The 25,643-nt window shown below is 42.5% G+C and overlaps 1 protein-coding gene across 1 annotated transcript; it reads right to left on the reverse strand.

Moving 5' to 3' along the window:
* Positions 1-94: 94 nt before the first annotated feature.
* LOC129861972 (UBA-like domain-containing protein 1) lies at positions 95-25,643 on the reverse strand. Its single transcript, XM_055933223.1, has 3 exons — positions 25,320-25,643; positions 24,604-24,663; positions 95-2,099 (listed from the first exon to the last, which is right to left on the reverse strand). Exons 1-3 carry the CDS (start codon positions 25,425-25,427, stop codon positions 1,773-1,775), a joined length of 495 nt encoding a protein of 164 aa, XP_055789198.1. The 5' UTR covers positions 25,428-25,643; the 3' UTR covers positions 95-1,772.

Genomic DNA, 25,643 nt, shown 5'->3' on the forward strand with positions numbered 1-25,643 from the left:
TCTACCCTTCTCTTCTCTAAAATCTATCTCCATCTCTTTCACCAGCTGATGGCTACATTCAGTTCAGTCACAACCAAAGAAAGATCATACTGTGTAGGTCGACATACAATATTTATTTAGGAACACAAAAAATGCTAAGTTAATTATCAGGTAGTCCACAAATATTGTGGGAATGGTAATACAGTCACACAGGGGGAAACATACACTGAGAAACCATTCAGGTACAGGCCATCCCAAGATGCCCAGATTCAAACAAAAATTATGGAAAAGGGATGAACTGAAACATTATTTTAGTAAAATTAAAGATGGTTTACTCAGAATTATAATGATATTTTCCTGAACATGTTCTTCCTAAAAAAAGAACTTACATAAACAAAGATTTCTAGCTGGGTTTTATTTTATATTCTTTATTCAATTGAAATAACCCAAGGACAACAAAACTGAATGGGGCCGACCCTGCATGTGAATATTGTCTTAAACAATGCTTTACATAATCTGCTATAGGCAGGATCACAGTACACATGTGATCATAACCAGTTATATAATGCTGCTATACAAATTATAAATCAGAGGGATAAACCATGTAGTATCCCCTGCGCCAACAGCCAGAAACATGTCTCGGTTTCAAGTGTTTGCTACAAGACAGTATACATCATGCAAAGTGGCAAGTTCTGCTTTACAAATGGTCAATGTATTTACAGTAGTCTGTTTTTTCTGTAGATTTATTTTTAGCTTCTCCGATTGGCTCTTCCCAAACACAACATAAACAAATCCCTCCAAAACCCCGCCCATCCCTCCCACCAAGAAAAACATGAACTTTAATATATCAAACCATGATTTTTATATAATACCCAAATCTGCAGAACCATTGCAGTGGCCAGTTCTATCTTCCAGAACAGGTTAATAGTAAAGCATCACCCCTCGTTGGAAAGAAAAGCTATAGTAGTGAACAGTGTCATCATCATGAGAAAATACCAGAGCTGAAAAATTACAATCAGTTTAAAAAAAAAATCTGCATTGTCAAACAGTTGAGAATCCCTGATAGGCTGAAAGAAGTCAGGTGACCACCAGGTGAGGTAAGAAGAGTTCCACCTTCTGATGGGTAATGAAAACTGTTTCTTCTGCTCGCTAGTTGAGTGTGTAAGTGTTTGTGACGGTTACACTGCACACAGACACATGTTGAGCATACTAGAGTAAAACATTACACTGCCAGATTCTCTCTCTCCATGCAGCACAAACACTTCTTATCACAGGTCCCCGGTAGAGGGAAAACACTGGATGGACAGATTCTCTCTCTCCATGCAGCACAAACACTTCTTATCACAGGTCCCCAGTAGAGGGAAAACACTGGATGGACAGACAAAAAGAAAAGAAGAACAAGAGAAGAAACAGTTGCTGCCTTTTAAGTGTCAGAAAACATCAGCATGATGGTGATTACTTTTAGTTCCATACATTTCTTTGTCTTATCTATACATTTACTGAGAGAGAAGAAAAACAAACTAATAAAGATTTCAGTTGCTCTCTTATTGCTAAGTGTGTGCACTGCTTTTTCCATTAAATGTTTTACTTTTGATTCCTTATTTGAATCATTTTCTCCACCTCTTGTTGAAATGTCCACATTATGTAGTTGCTTGGTTTTTCTTGGTTTATGTAGCTGTCTCTGTCTCCACCCTCCCATCCTCAATTGGAAAGAGACACCTTCACCTTTCCTTTCCTCGTCACCAATCCCTCCCTCTCCCTTCCGCCATCCAGGGCCGTCCAGTCCTGGCCCCTCATCTCTCGGCCTCCATGGCCACACTCGCCTTCTGTTCGGTGGCCGGGTGTTGGTGGGTGTGGGGGTTAATGGTGACCCCCGTGGGCCAGGCTGCGGGGTGGGAGGGGGGCTCCCCCTGAATCCATAGTCCCTGACCCTGTGGGCCGCTCATGGGCATGGGGGGCGGTGGCACGCCCCAGCAATCGTGTGGAGGAGGGGGAGAGGTGGCCATGGAGGCCATGGGGCTGCTGGTGGTGAAGCTCTCTGAGGCCTTCAGCCGGGAGAACATGGCAAGGGCGTCAGGGAAGTTGGGCGGGGTGGCCGGTGTGTTAGCTGGGGTGCACATCTGGAGGAGAGAGACAGAGATGTTAGAGGGACAGAAGAGGAGCCCATACCGTTCATAAACGTCACTGTGTGTGACACACCATCACTGTGTGTGACACACCATCACTGTGTGTGACACACCATCACTGTGTGTGACACACCATCACTGTGTGTGACACACCATCACTGTGTGTGACACACCATCACTGTGTGTGACACACCATTTCAGGAAACTAGGCGTATATCATGGCCAATACTTCACAGGAGAGCCGTTTGAACTCTAAAATCAAAATAGTTTTTTGGGCAGAAATGCCTTGTGTATTTTCAATTGGCTTCATTTTTATTTATCTAGGCAAGTTACTTAAGGACAAATTCTTATTTACAACAACAGCCTACCGGGGAACAGTGGGTTAACTGCCTTGTTCAGGGGCAGAATAACAGATTTTTACCTTGTCAGCTCGGGGATTCAATCTTTCAACCTTTCGGTTACTAGTCCAACGCTCTAACCACTAGGCTACCTGTCGCCCCATACGCCGAGAGTTTGGATTGGTCTGCCATATAGCACGCTTCTGTCTATTTGAGCTGGTCAGTATGTCTAGGAAACCTGTCTAACGCTGCTTTAATTTTTTTTTATTGCGTAGTAAAACTTAACAAAAGACTCCACTATGCAATTATCCATTTAAATAGAATGTCAACGCAAACAACTGTTTCAGAGCACTCTCGTCTGAGTGTGTCAGAGCGCAGAATAACTGATGAATTTACGCACGCTCAACACCGGTTGAATATGGCCGTGGTCAGTAAACACGGCAAAAAAGTGTCATTAAATTGTTGCCAGGAGAACAGTTACAGTCACCAACACTCTGGAGAACATGAAAACAGCCTAACCAGCTCTGCTAGGGCGAGTAAAATGGTTAGAGTTTGGGTGGGGGATGAAGTTTAAGATGATTCTCATGGCATTGCACACAGTCAGTGTGAACCAGAGTGACTTGACACAACAACGGGCCAAGCAAGCTGTACAAACAAAAAGGAAACGATACAGGACGTCTTATTTAATGAAAGGGGTTGCAGTCTGAACCTATTTGGTTAACTTTAGCTAGCTACAACAATCAGTTTGTATTGCTAGTACTCTATTAATTGGTGATTATGGTTCATTGTTTAGCTAGCTAGCTTCATGTATAAACAAAATACCAAGTTAAAGCTTACTGTTAGCTAGCTAGCTGAAGTTAGATGGCTGGCTCGCTAGCTAACATTACATCTATGATCTGTGTGTAGTAATGATATCTCAGAATGCCAAGCTAGCTATGACAATCGGTTTGTATGGCTGGTACTCTATGGATTGGCATTATGCTTCATTGTTTAGCTAGCATGTCTGAACAAAAAAGACTCCACTTTGCCAGATGATTACATGACCCATCAAGTTAGCCAGGTGTGTCTGACGGTGATTACGGCTATCTATTGAATAATAATGCCAAAACATGTGTATCTGGAATTTGTCTTTCAGCATCAGTAGAACACGCCTGACTCTCCTCCACAAGTCATACAAGGAGAATGGTCTAATGCCTCCCATCAAAAATACCAAGCAAGCACAAGTTACACCTTGGTATGTAAAGCATAAACAACACGTCTTTATTATTTAATTGACCTCCAACATGATTGTCATTACTTTTATTGATATCACATCATTTCTGTATTTTCCAGAGGTACGTGTCGTTGGGCTGTGTGTTATTATTTTAACTTCCAGTTTCCAAGATGATGTTTCTGTAGGCAGTGCTGCAGCTCTGCACATTTGTAGGTAAGTTAAACTTACCTGATAATGATGCATAAAATAAATGGTATTAAGTTTTACTTCACATTTTCTTTTCATGAACTTATCTTAATGTTATTTTGTTGTTTGCAGGGGCACTATCCTTCTGGCTCTATGCAGCCAAGTCCCATCTACTTTTTAACTCCTTGCAAGTGTGGCAAGTGTGGCTCTCCAAATATAGATTTCCTTGTTCATGCGTGGTTCGGCTCCTAACACACACCAAACGTTGCTGCTACTATTTCTTTTTTTATCCTGCTGCTCAGCCACTTTACCCCTGACTGTATGCATATAACTACCTCATCTATCACTGATATTGTTATTGACACTGTTCTTGTAAATACTGTATATCATATTGTGATGGTGTGTGACATACAGTGATGGTGTGTAACATGTATGTTACACACCATCACTATATGTTACACACCATCCTTATATGTTACACACCATCACTGTATGTTGCACACCATCCCTATATGTTGCACACCATCCCTATATGTTGCACACCATCCCTATATGTTGTTACACACATCACTATATGTTACACACCATCCCTATATGTTACACACATCACTATATGTTACACACCATCACTGTATGTTGCACACCATCCCTATATGTTACACACCATCCCTATATGTTACACACCATCCCTATATGTTACACACCATCCCTATATGTTACACACCATCCCTATATGTTACACACCATCCCTATATGTTACACACCATCCCTATATGTTACACACCATCCCTATATGTTACACACCATCACTGTATGTTACACACCATCCCTATATGTTACACACCGTCACTGTATGTTACACACCATCACTATATGTTACACACCATCACTATATGTTACACACCATCACTGCATCCAGGATGAGGAGGCCAGTATCTAAGCCTGTATATGGTTAGTCCAAAATAGAGAGGAATTTAGGGGAATCCCGTCCTCTCTCTCCCTGAGGATCCTGACGACATTCCTCCCACCCCTTTCTCTGTTCGGTTCCTAACAACCTGTGTTTGGGTTCAGCCTCTCCACGACCTCACATCCTGTTAGCAGTACACTGACAAATCTCTCTGCCAACCCCCATACTCCCTCCCCATTGTCACGGCGCCATCTCTGGTAGTAACTCCTTCAGTGAAGATGATAGTGGTGGGGGTGAAGACAATGTCACAACATCTACAGTACAACCCCCTACCCTGCCAAAAACAACACCAGACAACCATCACCTCCCTGCAGTTCAGGAGCCAGGCCAGGCAGGCGTAAACACTGTCTTCATAACACACTCCTCAGACTGTTGTAGCAACAACACACAGCATCTCACTCCCAGAGGCCTGGTTGTTCCAGGGCCAGTTTCCTTTACTCCACATCGATATTATTATTATAGACTAGTGTCTATTCCTGACCTCAACAACAAGACGTTACACAGGCAGCCCCATAGAGCTACTGTCTATTCCTGACCTCAACAACAAGACGTTACACAGGCAGCCCCATAGAGCTACTGTCTATTCCTGACCTCAACAACAAGACGTTACACAGGCAGCCCCATAGAGCTACTGTCTATTCCTGACCTCAACAACAAGACGTTACACAGGCAGCCCCATAGAGCTACTGTCTATTCCTGACCTCAACAACAAGACGTTACACAGGCAGCCCCATAGAGCTACTGTCTATTCCTGACCTCAACAACAAGACGTTACACAGGCAGCCCCATAGAGCTACTGTCTATTCCTGACCTCAACAACAAGACGTTACACAGGCAGCCCCATAGAGCTACTGTCTATTCCTGACCTCAACAACAAGATGTTACACAGGCAGCCCCATAGAGCTACTGTCTATTCCTGACCTCAACAACAAGATGTTACACAGGCAGCCCCATAGAGCTACTGTCTATTCCTGACCTCAACAACAAGATGTTACACAGGCAGCCCCATAGAGCTACTGTCTATTCCTGACCTCAACAACAAGACGTTACACAGGCAGCCCAATAGAGCTACTGTCTATTCCTGACCTCAACAACAAGACGTTACACAGGCAGCCCCATAGAGCTACTGTCTATTCCTGACCTCAACAACAAGATGTTACACAGGCAGCCCCATAGAGCTACTGTCTATTCCTGACCTCAACAACAAGATGTTACACAGGCAGCCCCATAGAGCTACTGTCTATTCCTGACCTCAACAACAAGATGTTACACAGGCAGCCCCATAGAGCTACTGTCTATTCCTGACCTCAACAACAAGATGTTCCACAGGCAGCCCCATAGAGCTACTGTCTATTCCTGACCTCAACAACAAGACGTTACACAGGCAGCCCAATAGAGCTACTGTCTATTCCTGACCTCAACAACAAGACGTTACACAGGCAGCCCCATAGAGCTACTGTCTATTCCTGAACTACAACAAGACGTTACACAGGCAGCCCCATAGAGCTACTGTCTATTCCTGACCTACAACAAGACGCTACACAGGCAGCCCCATAGAGCTACTGTCTATTCCTGAACTACAACAATACGTTACACAGGCAGCCCCATAGAGCTACTGTCTATTCCTGAACTACAACAAGACGTTACACAGCCTTCAACTCCCAATGGCAGAACAGGAGGTAAACTAGAATAGCCCAACTTGTGACGATGAATGCTAATTTTGAGAATGGCTCACGAGTACTGTGTCTACACAACACTGTTAGCCTATAACAAAATAAATGCCATGTATGCACACAGACACCCAGCAGCGAGAGGAAACGTCCTGTCCTTAATGGTTACCCCCTCTACTTCCTGGTTAACCCCTCTACTTCCTCCCTATTTCCTCTACTTAGGTATTGAAATAGTGATACGCGTGTTGACTCATAACCCACAGTTTAGGGAGGATGAAGGGCGGGTTGAGTAAAGAGAAAACAATACCTTGAAAAATTCATAAATGTATCATTGTTGTGCAATTTATATCTATAGGCTACATTGAGGTTTTTCTTTACTTTAGGCTAGCTGGCATTAGTGCATTACCCTAAGCTTTAGGGCCTAACTGTGCTCCTGCCAAATAGCCTACACACCAATTGCTTTTGGGAACAGTCAGAAAACGTTAACGTCGATCCACGGAGGCAAAAAGCTGCAAAATGGAGAGTTGAAAATAAAAGAGAAGCGAGGGCCAGAAAAGTCATGTTTGGGAAAGATTTGGTGATGATTGTGAGGCGCTATACAAATTCCACGGTTACAAGACGGGGATAGGCCTATGGGATGTCAAGCGAACTGTAGTCTATTGTTGAGATGGGTTAAATGGAAACTGAAATCTGGACACTGACTATAGGCCTATAACCTCTCACATAGCCTTAATATTAACTCCTGCAGACCCTTTCGTGCAGTAAAATTATACACCAAAATCTAGGCAAAATTTTGACTTGGGAACAGGAGTGGATATATGATTTCTTTGTATCAGCATCTTGAGAGAATGTGAATGTGCAGTTAGGGGCCGTCTGTAGAGGTGCTGTCTTTATCAGCATCATAAAAGCTGATAGTATTTCATCCACATAAAATATGCATCCAAGCCGAACTGAAATCTGATCAGAAACATGAGTCGTTTTCACAGCTTTCTATTCCCTTTATTGCTCAGAAAAATCTTTCCTGTTTCCCCCCCCGGTCCCTAAACATCTTTGCTCCAAGAAATAATTGTATTTATCCTATATGTAACTTGGCAAGCCAGTGAAGAACAAATTCTTATTTACAATGACAGCCTACCCCAGCCAAACCCAGACAACGCTGGGCCATTGCATGCCACCCTATGGGACTCCCAATCACAGGCAGATGTGATTCAGCCTGGATTTGAACCAGGGACTGTAGTGTTGTTTTTGCACTGAAACCATTGCGCCACTTGGGAGCCCCAAATAAGTTTTTTACTGATTTCAACTAGATTGAAGCGGTCATTATTTCGATTTATAACATTATTCTTGTGAGGGTTTATTTAGCATTCTAGGGAAACATATAATGACAGGAGAGAAGCTGCATGTATCTAATTATAGACAAGCTGACTAACAAATAGCCTGCCAAAATGTCAGAAATTATATATAAAGAAAAATTCAAACCTGCACCCTGTCAAAAAAATAGTTCCGCCGTCTGACTGTAGCCTACAGCGCATTTTCTATATTAGCGGTTTAGAGTCGGGTGTGGGCCTGAGATTTTCACTTTATCACATATAGTCAGGCGGTTGTGGATGGGTTATTAGCAAATGCAGGTGAACATACAGCTGTCCCTAGCACCACTAGTATGTAACACCGCTACGCTAAACGGACCACCCCAGATTGTCTTACTGCTGAGCTCACATTTGCCCTTCTCACTCACATACATTCACTCCTAGACACGCACGCACGCACGCACGCACGCACGCACGCACGCACGCACGCACACACACACACACACATTGATCCATAGGGAAACGGACCGGTGCTCAGTATAGAGGCTGCAACACACTCCTTGTCTGTAGAGGTCTGTCTGTCCTCAACCTTCCAGTCAGTGTCTGTAGAGGTCTGTCTGTCCTCAACTTTGCAGTCAGTGTCTGTAGAGGTCTGTCTGTCCTCAACCTTGCAGTCAGTGTCTGTAGAGGTCTGTCTGTCCTCAACCTTGCAGTCAGTGTCTGTAGAGGTCTGTCTGTCCTCAACCTTGCAGTCAGTGGCTGTAGAGGTCTGTCTGTCTGTCCTCAACCTTGCAGTCAGTGTCTGTAGAGGTCTGTCTGTCCTCAACCTTGCAGTCAGTGTCTGTAGAGGTCTGTCTGTCCTCAACCTTGCAGTCAGTGACAGAGTGCTGATGTGTATCCAGGCTGGAAGGAAGCACATGCTCAGAGGAATAGTCTGTGTACAGTTTATTTTCAGTCATAGCCAGGCAGCACACACTGGGCTGTGAAGACTGCAGACTACAGCATTACGGCCTGCTGTAAAGCCATAGTAGCTTGATCAGGCTGGCAGAAGATAAAAATTAGGTCCTGTCTGTCTGTGAAGGACACAGCCAGGTAATGCTGAAATGGGTGCTGGGACAGTGTGTGAGGGCAAAGCATAAAATCCGATTGGATGAGTGGGGGCATGTGCACTTGAAATGAGAAAGGTGCATAAATGCATACATGTACACACTAAGAGAAATGCATGTTCCCGACCACAGCATCCATTATTTAGAGAGAGAGAGTGTATTTGTTCTAGAAGGAGAGTGATCTAAAATAGGCAAACACTGAGGCGTTGTGATGGGGATGGCCCATTGTTATGATGAAGACAGATCTGGTGGTGATGGATACACACAAAAATAAAGGTGCTAAATTGTACCAGATAGGGGTTATTTGGCTTGTAACCTTAGTGGAACCCTTTTTGATATAAAGAACCATGCTGATAAGGTTCTAAATGGAACCTGTATAGTACTATAAAGAACCCTGTACTAAAATGCTATAAAGAACCATTAATAAAAGGTTCTATACAGCACCAAAAAAGGGTTTCGCTCTGGCTACAACCCTTTTGGGGCTATATAGAACACGTTTGTATGGTTCTTTCTAGAACCTTTATGGAGAACGGTTCTATAAAATAACCTTTCTCAATCTGAAAATCCTTTTGAAGAACCATAATGTTTTTTTTTATTCTGGTCAGCCATATTATATTGTTCAATTCCATAGGTGTTATTATGTGTTTATTGACAAGTTGAATCAAGTCAGCTACCTCTAGAACAGCTGGGGGTCTCTGAGGGGAGAATGGACAACTAGTGACTGATTTAGTCAACCATTTTCAAATGACAGAAGGCCATAAGTGAATCTCTCACAAGACACTGGCCATAGTCATATACAGTATAACATGCAGTAGTGGTGTGCAGTTCGCACTCTTTTTAACTGACTCGTGAGTCACGATTTGTATTTCCGAGTGACTCTTTAACTTTAATAGTTTGTTTGATCTGCTGGCTCGCCTGTCCGCAATAAATTCTAAAGCAGGATTAATACGTGCTCCTCTGGTTCAGCGGCTCCGGACTGGTGCTCAGACCACCAACTGTCTATCATGTAATAATATAGATCATGCTGCAGGCAGCATTGACAAGGGAAATAACTGAGAAATGATTGCATGGTGCAAGAATGAATTGATTATTGAACGTTACGGATGGACACAGCTTTGTAGAACCAGAACATACACAGCCTGCCTCTGCTCAACACTCAAACTCCAAAACCAATAGTTTGTGCGGCTGCTACATTTCACAAATGATAGCCTATTGTGCAAATCTCTCTCGCAGCAGTCAAACAGCTGAAGTCGCAAATAGAGCCGGATTTTCCATCACTAATATGTACTGACATTACACAACAACATTAGATCAACTGGAATGACACTCTCACTCAGGGTTGCACAAAAAGAGCTGTGAGCAAACCACACCTCAAAATATGCTAATGAGCTGCCGGCCCTACATTTGAGTGATCACTAAAAGAGCAAATAACCCTTTTGTGAACTGTAAAGAACCATTGAAGGGCTCAAAGGTTGACCCACGTAGAACCATCACCAATCCCAAAGAACCCTTGAGGAACCATCATTTTTTTGTGTGTAGGACGTCTGTCATTAAGTTTACTGTGGACTCCAATCTGACATTTCACACTGCACCACTCTAGACATGCCTTTCTGTCTCTCTGTCCAACCAGCCCTCCACTGTGGTGAGGCTTAAGCCCCAGTCCTCACTCTTCACTAATGTCTCTGACCGACGACATTCCTGAATAAAACCCTGTTTACAGGGAGCAACATGTGTTGAATTTGTAAGGGGAGCAGATATTCCTCCCGATCACTATCCAGCCTGGAGAGGTTCAAACTTTTACATGAATGCTGTAGCCCTGCATATTATTCAACCACATGTTAGTTGTCTCTGTCTGTCTCTTCTTCCAGTGGCTGTTTCATGTCACCCCTTGCAGACAGACTCATGAGAGTTTAACTAGAGAACCACAAAGATCTGGGTAGAAGTTGCCCTTAGGCACAGATGATCTAGGATCAGTCTACCCTCCACAAATCGTAACGCTAACCATTATGTGGGCCAAACACATAACTGACCTTAGATCAGTTTCTAGGCGTAACTTCTATTGTTAAGATTACTTGTTAGATTATACTGCATGGTCGGAACTAGAAGCACAAGCATTTCGCTACACTCGCATTAACATCTGCTAACCATGTGTATGTGACCAATAAAATTTGATTTGATTTTTATTTTGCCAACATCATCTCTCCACCAACATTTCCTCTAGTGTCGTGTTCATTTGATTTGCTAACTGATTTCCGACTTGCTAACTGGTTGAACGCAGCACGTGTATAACTACAACCAGTTAGTCAAAAATGTCAGAGTTTGCTAGTTCCGACTAGCACATAAACGCGGCATGAATCCCTGTCCAATGACATCCCTTGCTCAATAAACAGGGTAGGGAAGTATTTACAGTTTTTTGCGAGAGCCATGAAAAAGCTGCACCTGTCTTAACTGGTTGAATGTGGAATGTACCGGAGCATAACGTAGAATTGTGCAGGATTGTTTTCAAAATCTATTCTGTCCAATGAGGAGGTCTGTTCCAAAGTCATCGACCTGTGTTGTGACAGAGGGAGAAAGTGACTGACTAGCTCCAGTCCTTTCAGGTCTGTGCAAATACAGGAGAGGAGATAAGCAAAACAATCAACTTTAGACTATTGGGATGCTTCCTCTGACTATCAGGGACCCTTGGGGCTAGGTGACTAGGATGTCCTGTAATTAATATAATAATATGCTAGTTAATATAATTACATGGTAGGTAATGGAATAATTGATGAGTCTCTGTGTTCCACTGTAAAGCAACCTGATAAGACGCATAATGATGCACAGACTGGTAGCAGTGTTGAACTGTCGGAGAGAAAGAGAGACAGAGAGAGAAAGAGATTGACAGAGTGAGAGACAGAGAGACAAAGACAGAGACCGAGACAAAGAGGCAGAGAGAGACCGAGACAGAAAGAGAGACAGAGGGTTGCCCTTTTCTTGTGGTAACAGGTCACAAATCTTGCTGCTGTGATTGTTATTGTGAAGTGGAAACGTGTAGGAGCAACAACGGCTCAGCCGCAAAGTGGTAGGCCACACAAGCTCACAGAACAAGACCGCCGAGTGTTGAAGCGCGTAGCATGTAAAAATTGTCTGTCCTCTGTTACAACACTCACTACCAAACTGCCTCTGGAAGCAATGTCAGCACAAGAACTGTTCGTCAGGAGCTTCATGAAATGGGTTTCCGTGACCGAGCAGCCACGCACACATGCATAGGATTACCATGTGCAATGCCAAGTGTTGGCTGGAGTGGTGTAAAGCTCACCGCCATTGAACTCTGGAGCAGTGGAAACGCGTTCTCTGGAGTGATGAATCACGCTTCACCATCTGGCAGTTCGACGGACGAATCTGGGTTTGGCAGATGCCAGGAGAACACTACCTGTCCCAATGCATAGTGCCAACTGTAAAGTTTGGTGGAGTAGGAATAATGGTCTGGGGGTTTCATGGTTTGGGGAAGGCCCCTTAGTTCCAGTGAAGGGACATCTTAACACTACAGCATACAATGACATTCTAGACAATTCTGTGCTTCCAACTTTGTGGCAACAGTTTGGGGAAGGCCCTTTCCTGTTTCAGCATGACAATGCCCCCGTACACAAAGCGAGTCCATACAGAAATGGTTTGTCGAGATCGGTGTGGAAGAACTTGATGAGCCTGCAGAGCCCTGACTCCAACCCCATTGAACATCTTTGGGATGAATTGGAACGTCAACTGCGAGCCAGGCCTAATCTCCCAACATCAGTGCCGACCTCACTAATGCTCTTGTGGCTGAATGGAAGCAAGTCCCCGCAGCAATGTTCCAACATCTAGTGGAAATCCTTCCCAGAAGAGTGGAATGAAATGTTTGACGAGCAGGTGTCCACATACTTTTTGTCATGTAGTGTACAAGCGGGACAACACTCACAGTTATCGGTTGAGACAAAGTAGAGTGTGTGGGTGTGAAACCAAAGCGTGCGTGCGTGTACGTGTGTGTGTACTGTGCCTGTGTGTGTGTGTGTGTGCATGCTGCGCCTGTGTGTGTGTGTGTGTGCTGTACCTGTGTGTGTGTGTGTGTGTGTGTGTTGTACCTGTGTGTGTGTGTGTGTACTGTGCCTGTGTGTGTGTACTGTGCCTGTATATGTGTGTATTAGAGGTCGACCGATTATGATTTTTCAATGCCGATACCGATTATTGGAGGACCAAAAAAGCTGATACCGATTAATAGGCCGATTTTTTTAATTACTTATTTATTTGTAATAATGACAATTACAACAATACTGAATGAACACTTATTATACCTTAATATAATACATCAATAAAATCAATTTAGCCTCAAATAAATAATGAAACATGTTCAATTTGGTTTAAATAATGCAAAAACAAAGTGTTGGAGAAGAAAGTAAAAGTGCAATATGTGCCATGTAAAAAAGCTAACGTTTAAGTTCCTTGCTCAGAACATGAGAACATATGAAAGCTGGTGGTTCCTTTTAACATGAGTCTTCAATATTCCCAGGTAAGAAGATTTAGGTTGTAGTTATTATAGGAAATATAGGACTTTTTCTCTCTATACCATTTGTATTTCATATACCTTTGACTATTGGATGTTCTTATAGGTGCTTTAGTATTGCCAGTGTAACAGTATAGCTTCCGTCCCTCTCCTCGGCCCTACCTGGGCTGGAACCAGGAACACATCGACAACAGCCACCCTCGAAGCATCGTTACCCATCGCTCCACAAAAGCCGCAGAGCAAGGGGAACAACTACTCCAAGTCTCAGAGCGAGTGAAGTTTGAAACGCTAACTAGCAAGCCATTTCACATCGGTTACACCAGCCTAATCTCGGGAGTTGATAGGCTTGATGTCATAAACAGCGCAATGCTTGAAGCATTGCGAAGAGCTACTTTTGCTAGCACAAAAGTGCTGTTTGAATGAATGCTTACGAGCCTGCTGCTGCCTACCACCGCTCAGTCAGACTGCTCTATCAAATATCAAATCATACACTTAATTATAACATAATAACACACAGAAATACGAGCCTTAGGTCATTAATATGGTCAAATCCGGAAACTATCATTTTGAAAATAAAACGTGAAATACGGAACTGTTCCGTATTTTATCTAACGGGTGGCATCCATAAGTCTAAATATTCCTGTTACATTGCACAACCTTCAATGTTATGTCATAATTACGTAAAATTCTGGCAAATTAGTTCGCAACGAGCCAGGCGGCACAAACTGTTGCATATACCCTGACTCTGGGTGCACTGAACGCAAGAGAAGTGACACAATTTCCCTAGTTTAATATTGCCTGCTAACATGAATTTCTTTTAACTAAATACGCAGGTTTAAAAATATATATGTCTGTGTATTGATTTTAAGAAAGGCATTGATGTTTACGGTTAGGTACATTCGTGCAACGATTATGCTTTTTTCGCAAATGCGCTTTTGTTAAATCATTCCCCGTTTGGCGAAGTTGGCTGTCTTTGTTAGGAAGAAATAGTCTTCACAGTTCGCAACGAGCCAGGCGGCCCAAACTGCTGCATATACCCTGACGCTGTTGCACAGAACGCAAGAGAAGTGACACAATTCCCCTAGTTAAAAGAAATTCATGTTAGCAGGCAATATTAACTAAATATGCAGGTTTAAAAATATATACTTGTGTATTGATTTTAAGAAAGGCATTGATGTTTATAGTTAGGTACACATTGGTGCAACGACAGTGCTTTTTTCACGAATGCACTTGTTAAATCACCAGTTTGGCGAAGTCAATGATAAATTAACAGGCACCAGATCGATTATATGCAACGCAGGACAAGCTAGATGAACTAGTAGTATCATCAACCATGTGTAGTTAACTAGTGATTATGTTAAGATTTATTGTTTTTTATAAGATACATTTAATGCTAGCTAGCACCTTACCTCCTTGCTGCACTCGCATAACAGGTAGCCAGCCTGCCACGCAGTCTCGTGGAGTGCAATATAATCGGCCATGATCGGTGTCCAAAAATGCTGATTACAGATTGTTATGAAAACTTGAAATCGGCCCTAATAATTGGCCATTCCGATTAATTGGTCGACCTCTAGTGTGTATGTGTGTGTGCTGTACCTGTGTGTGTTCTGCACCTGTGTGTGTGTGTGTGTGTGTGTGTGTGTGTGTGTGTGTGTGTGTGTGTGTGTGTGTGTGTGTGTGTGTGTGTGTGTGCGCACTGTACCTGTGTGTGTGTGTGTGTGTGTGTGTGTGTGTGTGTGTGTGTGTGTGTGTGTGTGTGTGTGTGTGTGTGTGTGTGTGTGTGTGTGTGTGTGTGTGTGTTTGTTCGCTGTACCTGTGTGTGTGTGCACTGTACCTGTGTGTGTGTGTATGTTACATGAAGTTGATGCAAAGAGTCAATATTTGCAGTGTGGACCCTTCTTTTTCAAGACCTCTGCAATCCGCCCTGGCATGCTGTCAATTAACTTCTGGGCCACATCCTGACTGATGGCAGCTCATTCTTGCATAATCAATGCTTGGAGTTAGTCAGAATTCGTGGGTTTTTGTTTGTCCACCCGCCTCTTGAGGATTGACTACATGTTCTCAATGGGATTAAAGTCTGGGGAGTTTCCTGGCCATGGACGCAAAATATAAATGTTTTGTTCCCCGAGCCACTTAGTTATCACTTTTGCCTTATGGCAAGGTGCTCCATCATGCTGGAAAAGGCATTGTTTGTCACCAAACTGTTCCTGGATGGTTGGGAGAAGTTGCTCTCGGAGGATGTGTTGGTACCATTCTTTATTCATGGCTGTGTTCTTAGGAAAAATTGTGAGTGAGCCCACTCCCTTGGCTGAGAAGCAACCCCACACATGAATGGTCTCAGGATGCTTTACTGTTGGCATGGCACAGGACTGATGGTAGCGCTCACCTTGTCTTCTCAGGACAAGCTTTTTTTCCGGATGCCCCAAACAATCGGAAAGGGGATTCTTCAGAGAAAATGACTTTACCCCAGTCCTCAGCAGTCCAATCCCTGTACCTTTTGCAGAATGTCAGTCTGTCCCTGATGTTTTTCCTAAAGAAAAGTGGCTTCTTTGCTGCCCTTCTTGACACCAGTCCATCCTCCAAAAGTCTTCGCCTCACTGTGCGTGCAGATGCACTCACACCTGCCTGCTGCCATTCCTGAGCAAGCTCTGTACTGTTGGTGCCCCGATCCCGCAGCTGAATCAATTTTAGGAGATGGCTTTTTGTGCAAAGCAATGATGACGGCACGTGTTTCCTTGCAGGTAACCATGATTGACAGAGGAAGAACAATGATTCCAAGCACCACCCTCCTTTTGAAGCTTCCAGTCTGTTATTCCAACTCAATCAGCATGACAGAGTGATCTCCATCACTGACATGATGTCAGCTGGTCCTTTTGTGGCAGGGCTGAAATGCAGTGGAAATGTTTTTGGGGGATTCAGTTCATTTGCATGGCAAAGAGGGACTTTGCAATTCATCTGATCACTCTTCATAACATTCTGGAGTATATGCAAATTGCCATCATACAAACTGAGGCAGCAGACTTTGTGAAAATTAATATTTGTGTCATTCTCAAAACTTTTGGCCACGACTGTACCTGTGTGTGTGTGTGTGTTGTACCTGTGTGTGTGTGTTGTGTGTGTGTTGTACCTGTGTGTGCGTGTGGATAGCCAGGTCAAGTGTTCTGGGTAGTGTTGCTCGTGGAAACATGCAGAACAGCACGCTGGAACATACTGAGCTCAGGACAAGCCTGCCTGGTACTGTGACACCCCACACACACCACACAGGGAAATACTATACACTCTGCGTGGCCTGAACAGATGGTAAACTTGGAACTACGAGCAAAAATATACACGCAGATACACACAGTCATGCACCCACACACACACCTGTCTTTCTCAATACGGGAAACATACAGTGGATTTCAGTTCATTCCAATAGTATTTATCCAGAGACAAAGAGGAACTTTTTTCACCAGCCAGGCAGACTGCTACAGACACAAAGATGATCTGTGTTAGTAACTGAGGAGAATAATCTCTCGTCTCCAAATACTTCATCATCATTACCCTGTTATTACCCTATTCTACCCTGCTGGAAAACCAATACTCTGACTTTATTTTCCTCCCTTCCTTATTGCCTCACTACTCTCCTCTCTTTTCTCTCCCTTCTTCCCTCCCTCCCTCTGCCCTCGTGACAAACAGATCATGGTCATTGTCCAGGGCCAGTCAGACAGAGAGGGATAGGACCATTTCTCTCCTAGCAGCCATTGCAAAAGTGCAGTCAGTCAGCCATGTTGTCATTTATGACTGTGATTATAAATATTTTCCCATCTAAAACATGACCAGTTATAGCCTAATGGAGACTTCAAAATAAATGTGTGCGTGTATTTGTATTTTTTAAGGATACGCATTACTTCCTGCCAAGGCAGCAGCTATTCTTCCTGTGGTCCAAACAAGATGAAGGCAATTACACACTACTCTACCACAACATATCTACAATACAACACATTATTACACACTACTCTACCACCACATATCTACAATACAACACATTATTACACACTACTCTATCACAACATATCTACAATACAACACATTATTACACCACTACTCTACCACAACATATCTACAATACAACACATTATAACACACTACTCTACCACAACATATCTACAATACAACACATTATAACACACTACTCTACCACAACATATCTACAATACAACACATTATTACACCACTACACTACCACAACATATCTACAATACAACACATTATTACAAACTACACTACCACAACATATCTACAATACAACACATTATTACACCACTACTCTACCACAACATATCTACAATACAACACATTATTACACCACTACTCTACCACAACATATCTACAATACAACACATTATTACACCACTACTCTACCACAACATATCTACAATACAACACATTATTACACCACTACTCTACCACAACATATCTACAATACAACACATTATTACACCACTACTCTACCACAACATATCTACAATATAACACATTATTACACACTATACCACAACATATCTACAATACAACACATTATTACACACTACCCTACCACAACATATCTACAATACAACACATTATTACACCACTACTCTACCACAACATATCTACAATACAACACATTATTACACCACTACTCTACCACAACATATCTACAATACAACACATGATTACACACTACTCTACCACTACATATCTACAATACAACACATTATTACACCACTACTCTACCACAACATATCTACAATACAACACATTATTACACCACTACCCTACCACAACATATCTACAATACAACACATTATTACACACTACTCTACCACAACATATCTACAATACAACACATTATTACACCACTACTCTACCACAACATATCTACAATACAACACATTATTACACCACTACTCTACCACAACATATCTACAACACATTATTACACACTACCCTACCACAACATATCTACAACACATTATTACACACTACCCTACCACAACATATCTACAATACAACACATTATTACACCACTACTCTACCACAACATATCTACAATACAACACATTATTACACCACTACTCTACCACAACATATCTACAATACAACACATTATTACACCACTACTCTACCACTACATATCTACAATACAACACATTATTACACCACTACTCTACCACTACATATCTACAATACAACACATTATTACACCACTACTCTACCACAACATATCTACAATACAACACATTATTACACCACTACTCTACCACAACATATCTACAATACAACACATTATTACACCACTACTCTATCACAACATATCTACAATACAACACATTATTACACCACTACTCTACCACAACATATCTACAATATAACACATTATTACACACTATACCACAACATATCTACAATACAACACATTATTACACCACTACTCTACCACAACATATCTACAATACAACACATTATTACACACTACTCTACTACAACATATCTACAATACAACACATTATAACACACTACTCTACCACAACATATCTACAATACAACACATTATTACACCACTACTCTACCACTACATATCTACAATACAACACATTATTACACCACTACTCTACCACTACATATCTACAATACAACACATTATTACACACTACTCTACCACAACATATCTACAATACAACACATGATTACACACTACTCTACCACAACATATCTACAACACATTATTACACACTACTCTACCACAACATATCTACAATACAACACATTATTACACCACTACTCTACCACAACATATCTACAATACAACACATTATTACACACTACTCTACCACAACATATCTACAATACAACACATTATTACACCACTACTCTACCACAACATATCTACAATACAACACATTATTACACCACTACTCTACCACAACATATCTACAATACAACACATTATTACACCACTACTCTACCACAACATATCTACAATACAACACATTATTACACACTACTCTACCACAACATATCTACAATACAACACATTATTACACACTACCACAACATATCTACAATACAACACATTATTACACCACTACTCTACCACAACATATCTACAATACAACACATTATTACACACTATACCACAACATATCTACAATACAACACATTATTACACACTACCACAACATATCTACAATACAACACATTAAACACACTATACCACAACATATCTACAATACAACACATTATTACACACTACTCTACCACAACATATCTACAATACAACACATTATTACACACTACCACAACATATCTACAATACAACACATTAAACACACTATACCACAACATATCTACAATACAACACATTATTACACCACTACTCTACCACAACATATCTACAATACAACACATGATTACACACTACTCTACCACAACATATCTACAACACATTATTACACACTACTATACCACAACATATCTACAATACAACACATTATTACACCACTACTCTACCACTACATATCAACAATACAACACATTATTACACACTACCACAACATATCTACAATACAACACATTATTACACACTACTCTACCACAACATATCTACAATGCAACACATTATAAACACACTACTCTACCACCACATATCTACAATACAACACATTATTACACACTACTCTACCACAACATATCTACAATACAACACATTATTACACACTACCACAACATATCTACAATACAACACATTATTACACACTACTCTACCACAACATGTCTACAATACAACACATTTTTACACACTACTCTACCACCACATATCTACAATACAACACATTATTACACCACTACTCTATACCACAATATTTCTACAATACAAAATGTATAATACCACAATATTACAACATTACAATGTACGTGTGTGAAAGAGTGTGTTTGTTTGTGTGTGTCAGCTAATCAGAGTTCTTCTAACAGTCTTTTTAGCCACACCCAGAAACAAAATCACAAGTTTAGTTACCAGAAACTACTCCCCATCTCTCTCTCCCTCCCACCCCCCTCCCCACCGCCCATCCCTCTCTCCCCCATCTCTCTCTCCCTCCTCCCCCATCTTTCCCCTACTCCTCTCCCTCCCTCTTTCCCACCCCTCCCCCACCTCCCTCTTCTCTCCCCATCCCACCCCCTACCCATCCCTCTCTCCCCCCTCTCCCACCCCCTCCCTCTCTCCCCAGCCCACCCCTACCCATCCCTCTCCCACACCCTCCTCCATCCCATCCCTCTCTCCCACCCCCATCCCTCTCTCCCACCCAACATCAGAGTATTCATAGTTCCAGGAAACAAATGTTCAACTACTCTTGTTAACTTACTCTGCTGTCCAATCCTTTCTTGACTACGTCAGCGTATCCAGACGACAGCTAGCCAGCTACTGTGAATGCCAGCATTGTAAAGAGTGGTTCATTGGACCACAAGACGACACATGGAGTCTAATGGTTTGTTCATTGATCATCTAGACCTACAATATCACACCAGACATGAATGAACAATGACATCCATATCCACAAACTGTATATTTGTGTTGGAGTGAGTCACATCCCCTGGTTTTGATAATACAATAGTGACATGAAATTAGTCAAATCTACAGGCATATTGTATCAGTCTAGGCTTTATAAACTGTATTTCCTGGTTGTTACTATAGCTGGTTCTCTAGGTTAGTGATCAGTCACATGTGCTGTAGTGAAAGTCAGCCCACTTCCTTCTCCCAGGTCACGTGATGCTCCATTCACTTTACTACAGCTGTAAGGCCCAGATAGAGATAAGAGAAGTTACTTTCAGTTCCACTCTCCAGCAAAGCCGCCAGTCAACAACACACACACACACACACACACACACACACACTTCAAAGAGTGGGTGGTTTCACCACCTCCTATTCAGAAAGTCCCCCAGCTCACACCCTCATAGAGGTGCCGTGTGACCTCTGTCTATTCAGAAAGTCCCCCAGCTCACACCCTCATAGAGGTGCCGTGAGACCTCTGTCTATTCAGAAAGTCCCCCAGCTCACACCCTCATAGAGGTGCCGTGAGACCTCTGTCTATTCAGAAAGTCCCCCAGCTCACACCCTCATAGAGGTGCGTGTGACCTGACTATTCAGAAAGTCCCCCAGCTCACACCCTCATAGAGGTGCCGTGTGACCTCTGTCTATTCAGAAAGTCCCCCAGCTCACACCCTCATAGAGGTGCCGTGAGACCTCTGTCTATTCAGAAAGTCCCCCAGCTCACACCCTCATAGAGGTGCCGTGAGACCTCTGTCTATTCAGAAAGTCCCCCAGCTCACACCCTCATAGAGGTGCGTGTGACCTGACTATTCAGAAAGTCCCCCAGCTCACACCCTCATAGAGGTGCCGTGTGACCTCTGTCTATTCAGAAAGTCCCCCAGCTCACACCCTCATAGAGGTGCCGTGTGACCTCTGTCTATTCAGGTGCCGTGTGACCTCTGACTGGAGACAGCCAGGGTGGGACAGGAGGGGGGGGGGGGGGGGGGGGGCAGAGTGGAGGGTAAGGAGGGGCAGGCGGAGCAGGGAAGGGAGTAGGGAGGGACTGGAGGAGCAGAGTGGAGGGTAAGGAGGGGCAGGCGGAGCAGGGAAGAGAGTAGGGAGGGACTGGAGGAGCAGAGTGGAGGGTAGGGGGGGCATGAGGCTGGAGGGTAGGGAGGGGCAGGCGGAGCAGGGAAGAGAGTAGGGAGGGGCAGGGCAGCAGGGTGGAGGGTAGGGAGGGAATCTACCCAGGCAGCCGGCAGGAGTTTAGGAGTACATTTCCCCTCGCCACTGATTTGAAAGGTCTATAGGTCTCTAGTCCATCTGATGGTTAAGGTTAGGATTTAGGGAGGGAAAGCTGATCCTAGATCTGTACCAGAAAGACTACTTCGGTCCTAAGCTCCACACTGAGTAGTAGGCTCCTAACTCCACCATGGCTAGGCTAAGTCTCACTTTAACTACAGGCTTTAACTAAGCCCCTTACATCAGTAACAGGCTCACAGAACTGAAGTCCACAGTAAAGGGTCTGCTTCACGCCCATTAGTCTTTGTGTTGTCAAACAGAGGATGCTTCATTAGTATTCTATCCAATAAACACGACTAATTTAAAGCCTGTTATGCTCTCTGAAAAAAAGATTGTGTACAAACACACACACAAACACACACCCATCAAATCTGTGTCTGTGCAAAGCTTAACGTTTGTTTATGTTGTGCCAGGGAAAGGGCACGGCACTCCTCTAGCTTTGCAATAGCTGCTGAAAAAATAATAAAAGCTTAAGTTAGGCTAAATCTCTCACCTTTCACAACATTATGCAAGAAGAGACAGGGGCTGCTGCATGCCGCTACTGGAACCAGTCCATATTTAATTGGTGATCAATCTCCAGCTGGAAAAAGCTCATTGGTAGAATGTGTTGATGCTAGGGTAAATACGATTTAGACTTAGCTAAAGGAAAGTCAGAATTAATAAAGATAATATTTTATAGTATACTCTGGAACAGTCATCATCTCATTATACTGAGGATAAACCTTTATGTGAATTCATGAGCAAAGAATAGAGAAATCCCACCTGCTTGAGGACAAGAGGTTAGCATACATTAGAACACTACATACAAACACATAGCTAAGTATCTTACCATTCATGTTAGGGGTAGATTTATATTCATGTGTATTGTACTGTAGAGCATTGGCATGGTTAATGTTCAGTACAGTTGCTCAGGACCTGGTTTATGCCGGTTTCCTTTACGGCGCTTTAGCTGTATCCATCAGGTCTGTCAATCACTATAAAGTGTGTCAGTCAGAGGAAAGACTGGAGCAAAGTGGATTAAGTCTCTATAGCCAAGCCACACATACAGGCTCCAGGGGGTTGGCAATGGCTGCAGCCTGTCATGAAGAAGACTACCACACACACACAGACACAGAGCCAACTGTTCAGTATTGAGACGGAGGTTCATTATTCTGTGTATATGGATATGAAATCCCCCCTACTGATATGATACAGGCTACTGTACACAAATACAAGTGTACGACCCAGGTTCACCTATATCTGCGTGAATGTTGACTTACTAAATAAAAAAGTCATTTCAGGTGACACACATATAGGCTAAAAAAAGGTTGGAAGGTAGAAGTATTGTTTCTGCACAGCTAATAGAGGTCTTGGTTGATACTCCTACAGTGTTGTATTTTCAATCACAAAAGCTTCAGGTAAAACACCATATTCTCCTGTTTAAATAAACAGCGTTGGATGAATACACTGTACTGTAAGCATCATGCCATGCACACAAATAAAACGTATATCTGATACCAATCATTGCATTGACACAGCAGCATGAACACTAAAATGTCCACTAGGTGGTGAGGCCACCTGACAAAGAGAGAATCTGGACAAACATAGCGATGGGTTTCTGCTCAGCTTCAAACTGATCAACATTTCCCCAAATCCTCATCTCTGGTGTGTCCCAGAATGCAGCTGTTGCTAGGTCCTGCCATGACATGCAGCTCAACACAAAGGCCTATGTGCCACTAAGTGGGCAGTGTAGTGCTTACAAAACCATAACAAGTGACTGACTGACAATGTTATGCTTGAGATGTTGTTTCCTCTATTGCTTTACACATGTAATACACGTAGAACAACACATAATGATGTAACATAGTCCGACAAATGGAGACAACTGCAGCAGCAGGGACTGGCTGTCCTTTTCTGGGAAATGACATTACCTGGTGTCTCCATTTATCGGACTATGTTACAATATATGGTGTTTGTGGCACACAGAATGTGAAATCCGTTCACGTGTATCCACCACTATGCAGTCGACATTTCACCGACATATTCTTCGAATCCATCCGCAACTTTCCTCTGTCCATTCCATGATCACCAACGTTCTGATCGAACACAGCCTGTGCTGGCTGAAAAGAACGTGGCTGCTGCTGCAAGCATGCCTCTGTTTACAGAGCCCCCAACTACGCAACATGGCCGACATGTGCTTTGTTATTGTTGCTACATCATAATGATCGTTTTCTAAGTAATTAATTAACTAAGAGAAGTTCTACTATACTACTATTGACACTGTTAAAAAATAAATGACAGCATCATATTAAAAAAGGATTAAGGTGAAGAGTGGACTGCATTCCGATACGGAGCCCATACTCACCATTTGATGATGGTGACCGTATGGAATATTCGTTTCTTGAAAAAAGGCACTGAGGGCAGTCTAAAACAAAAATAAAATATAATTTGATCAATTACATTTAGACTCTAATACATAGAACACAGAACATGTATTGTTTTATTTTTATAAATCAATATAAATCCATGTTGTTTAGAGATTTATGTAATTACAGTGTGTTTACAAAAACATTCAGCACATAAACAATGGAGCTGAATCAAACGTGATGTGAAAAATCTATTTCACTTTTCTGTGCAGACTAAACAATCATGTGCAGTCAAAACAAACGAACGGTTGTCTTCACGGTTGTCTTCATTGCATATTTGCATTTTCTAGCCTCGCCTAACAACTGCATGGGAACAGGTTCATTTAATCGCTAGAGTAAATTATAATTGGATATTGACTGGGTAAACGTTTCCCATTCCAGCCTTACATAATGGATACTACGGATATTTATAAAGCACAAATACAATAGCACAATTCGATAAAAATACAAATAAATACATGTCAGAAGTTGAGTTTATTAAGTGTTGATACTGATCTTTCTCTTCGAATGTTCTTGTGCAACATCAAATTTCGGCCGTGACCAACAACAACGAAAATCGCTGCCCGGTCAAAACTACATTTACTGTCTGTCACATACGCAGTCAAACATAAACATTAGCAAGCCATCTCGCTACTGATCGTAGCTAACCCCATACCTCAAATTGCCAATGTGCTGCTTGCAAAAGCTGCTTTGCCTGATCTGCAGCACAACCCGCTGTCAAGACGAACTGGTTTATCATTACTTGGTGTTTGAGCTCCTCCATTTTGCGCTGAATCTTTATTCCTACTCGCGTCTCGTAGTATTGTGTCTAGACTTCGATATTCGTGGTTTTATTCCTCTCTTTTCGGTCTCAGTCGTTCACCATCACAACCCGTTGAGAAAACACAAATATTTACTGTAGGAGCAGTAATGCCCCTTGAGTGACGGCAGCCAGTGAAGAGAAAGCACTGCAAATGGGATATGTATGCCGCAAAAGTCC

The sequence above is a fragment of the Salvelinus fontinalis genome, chromosome 1 (genome assembly GCF_029448725.1).
Source record: "Salvelinus fontinalis isolate EN_2023a chromosome 1, ASM2944872v1, whole genome shotgun sequence".
NCBI lineage: Eukaryota > Metazoa > Chordata > Actinopteri > Salmoniformes > Salmonidae > Salvelinus > Salvelinus fontinalis.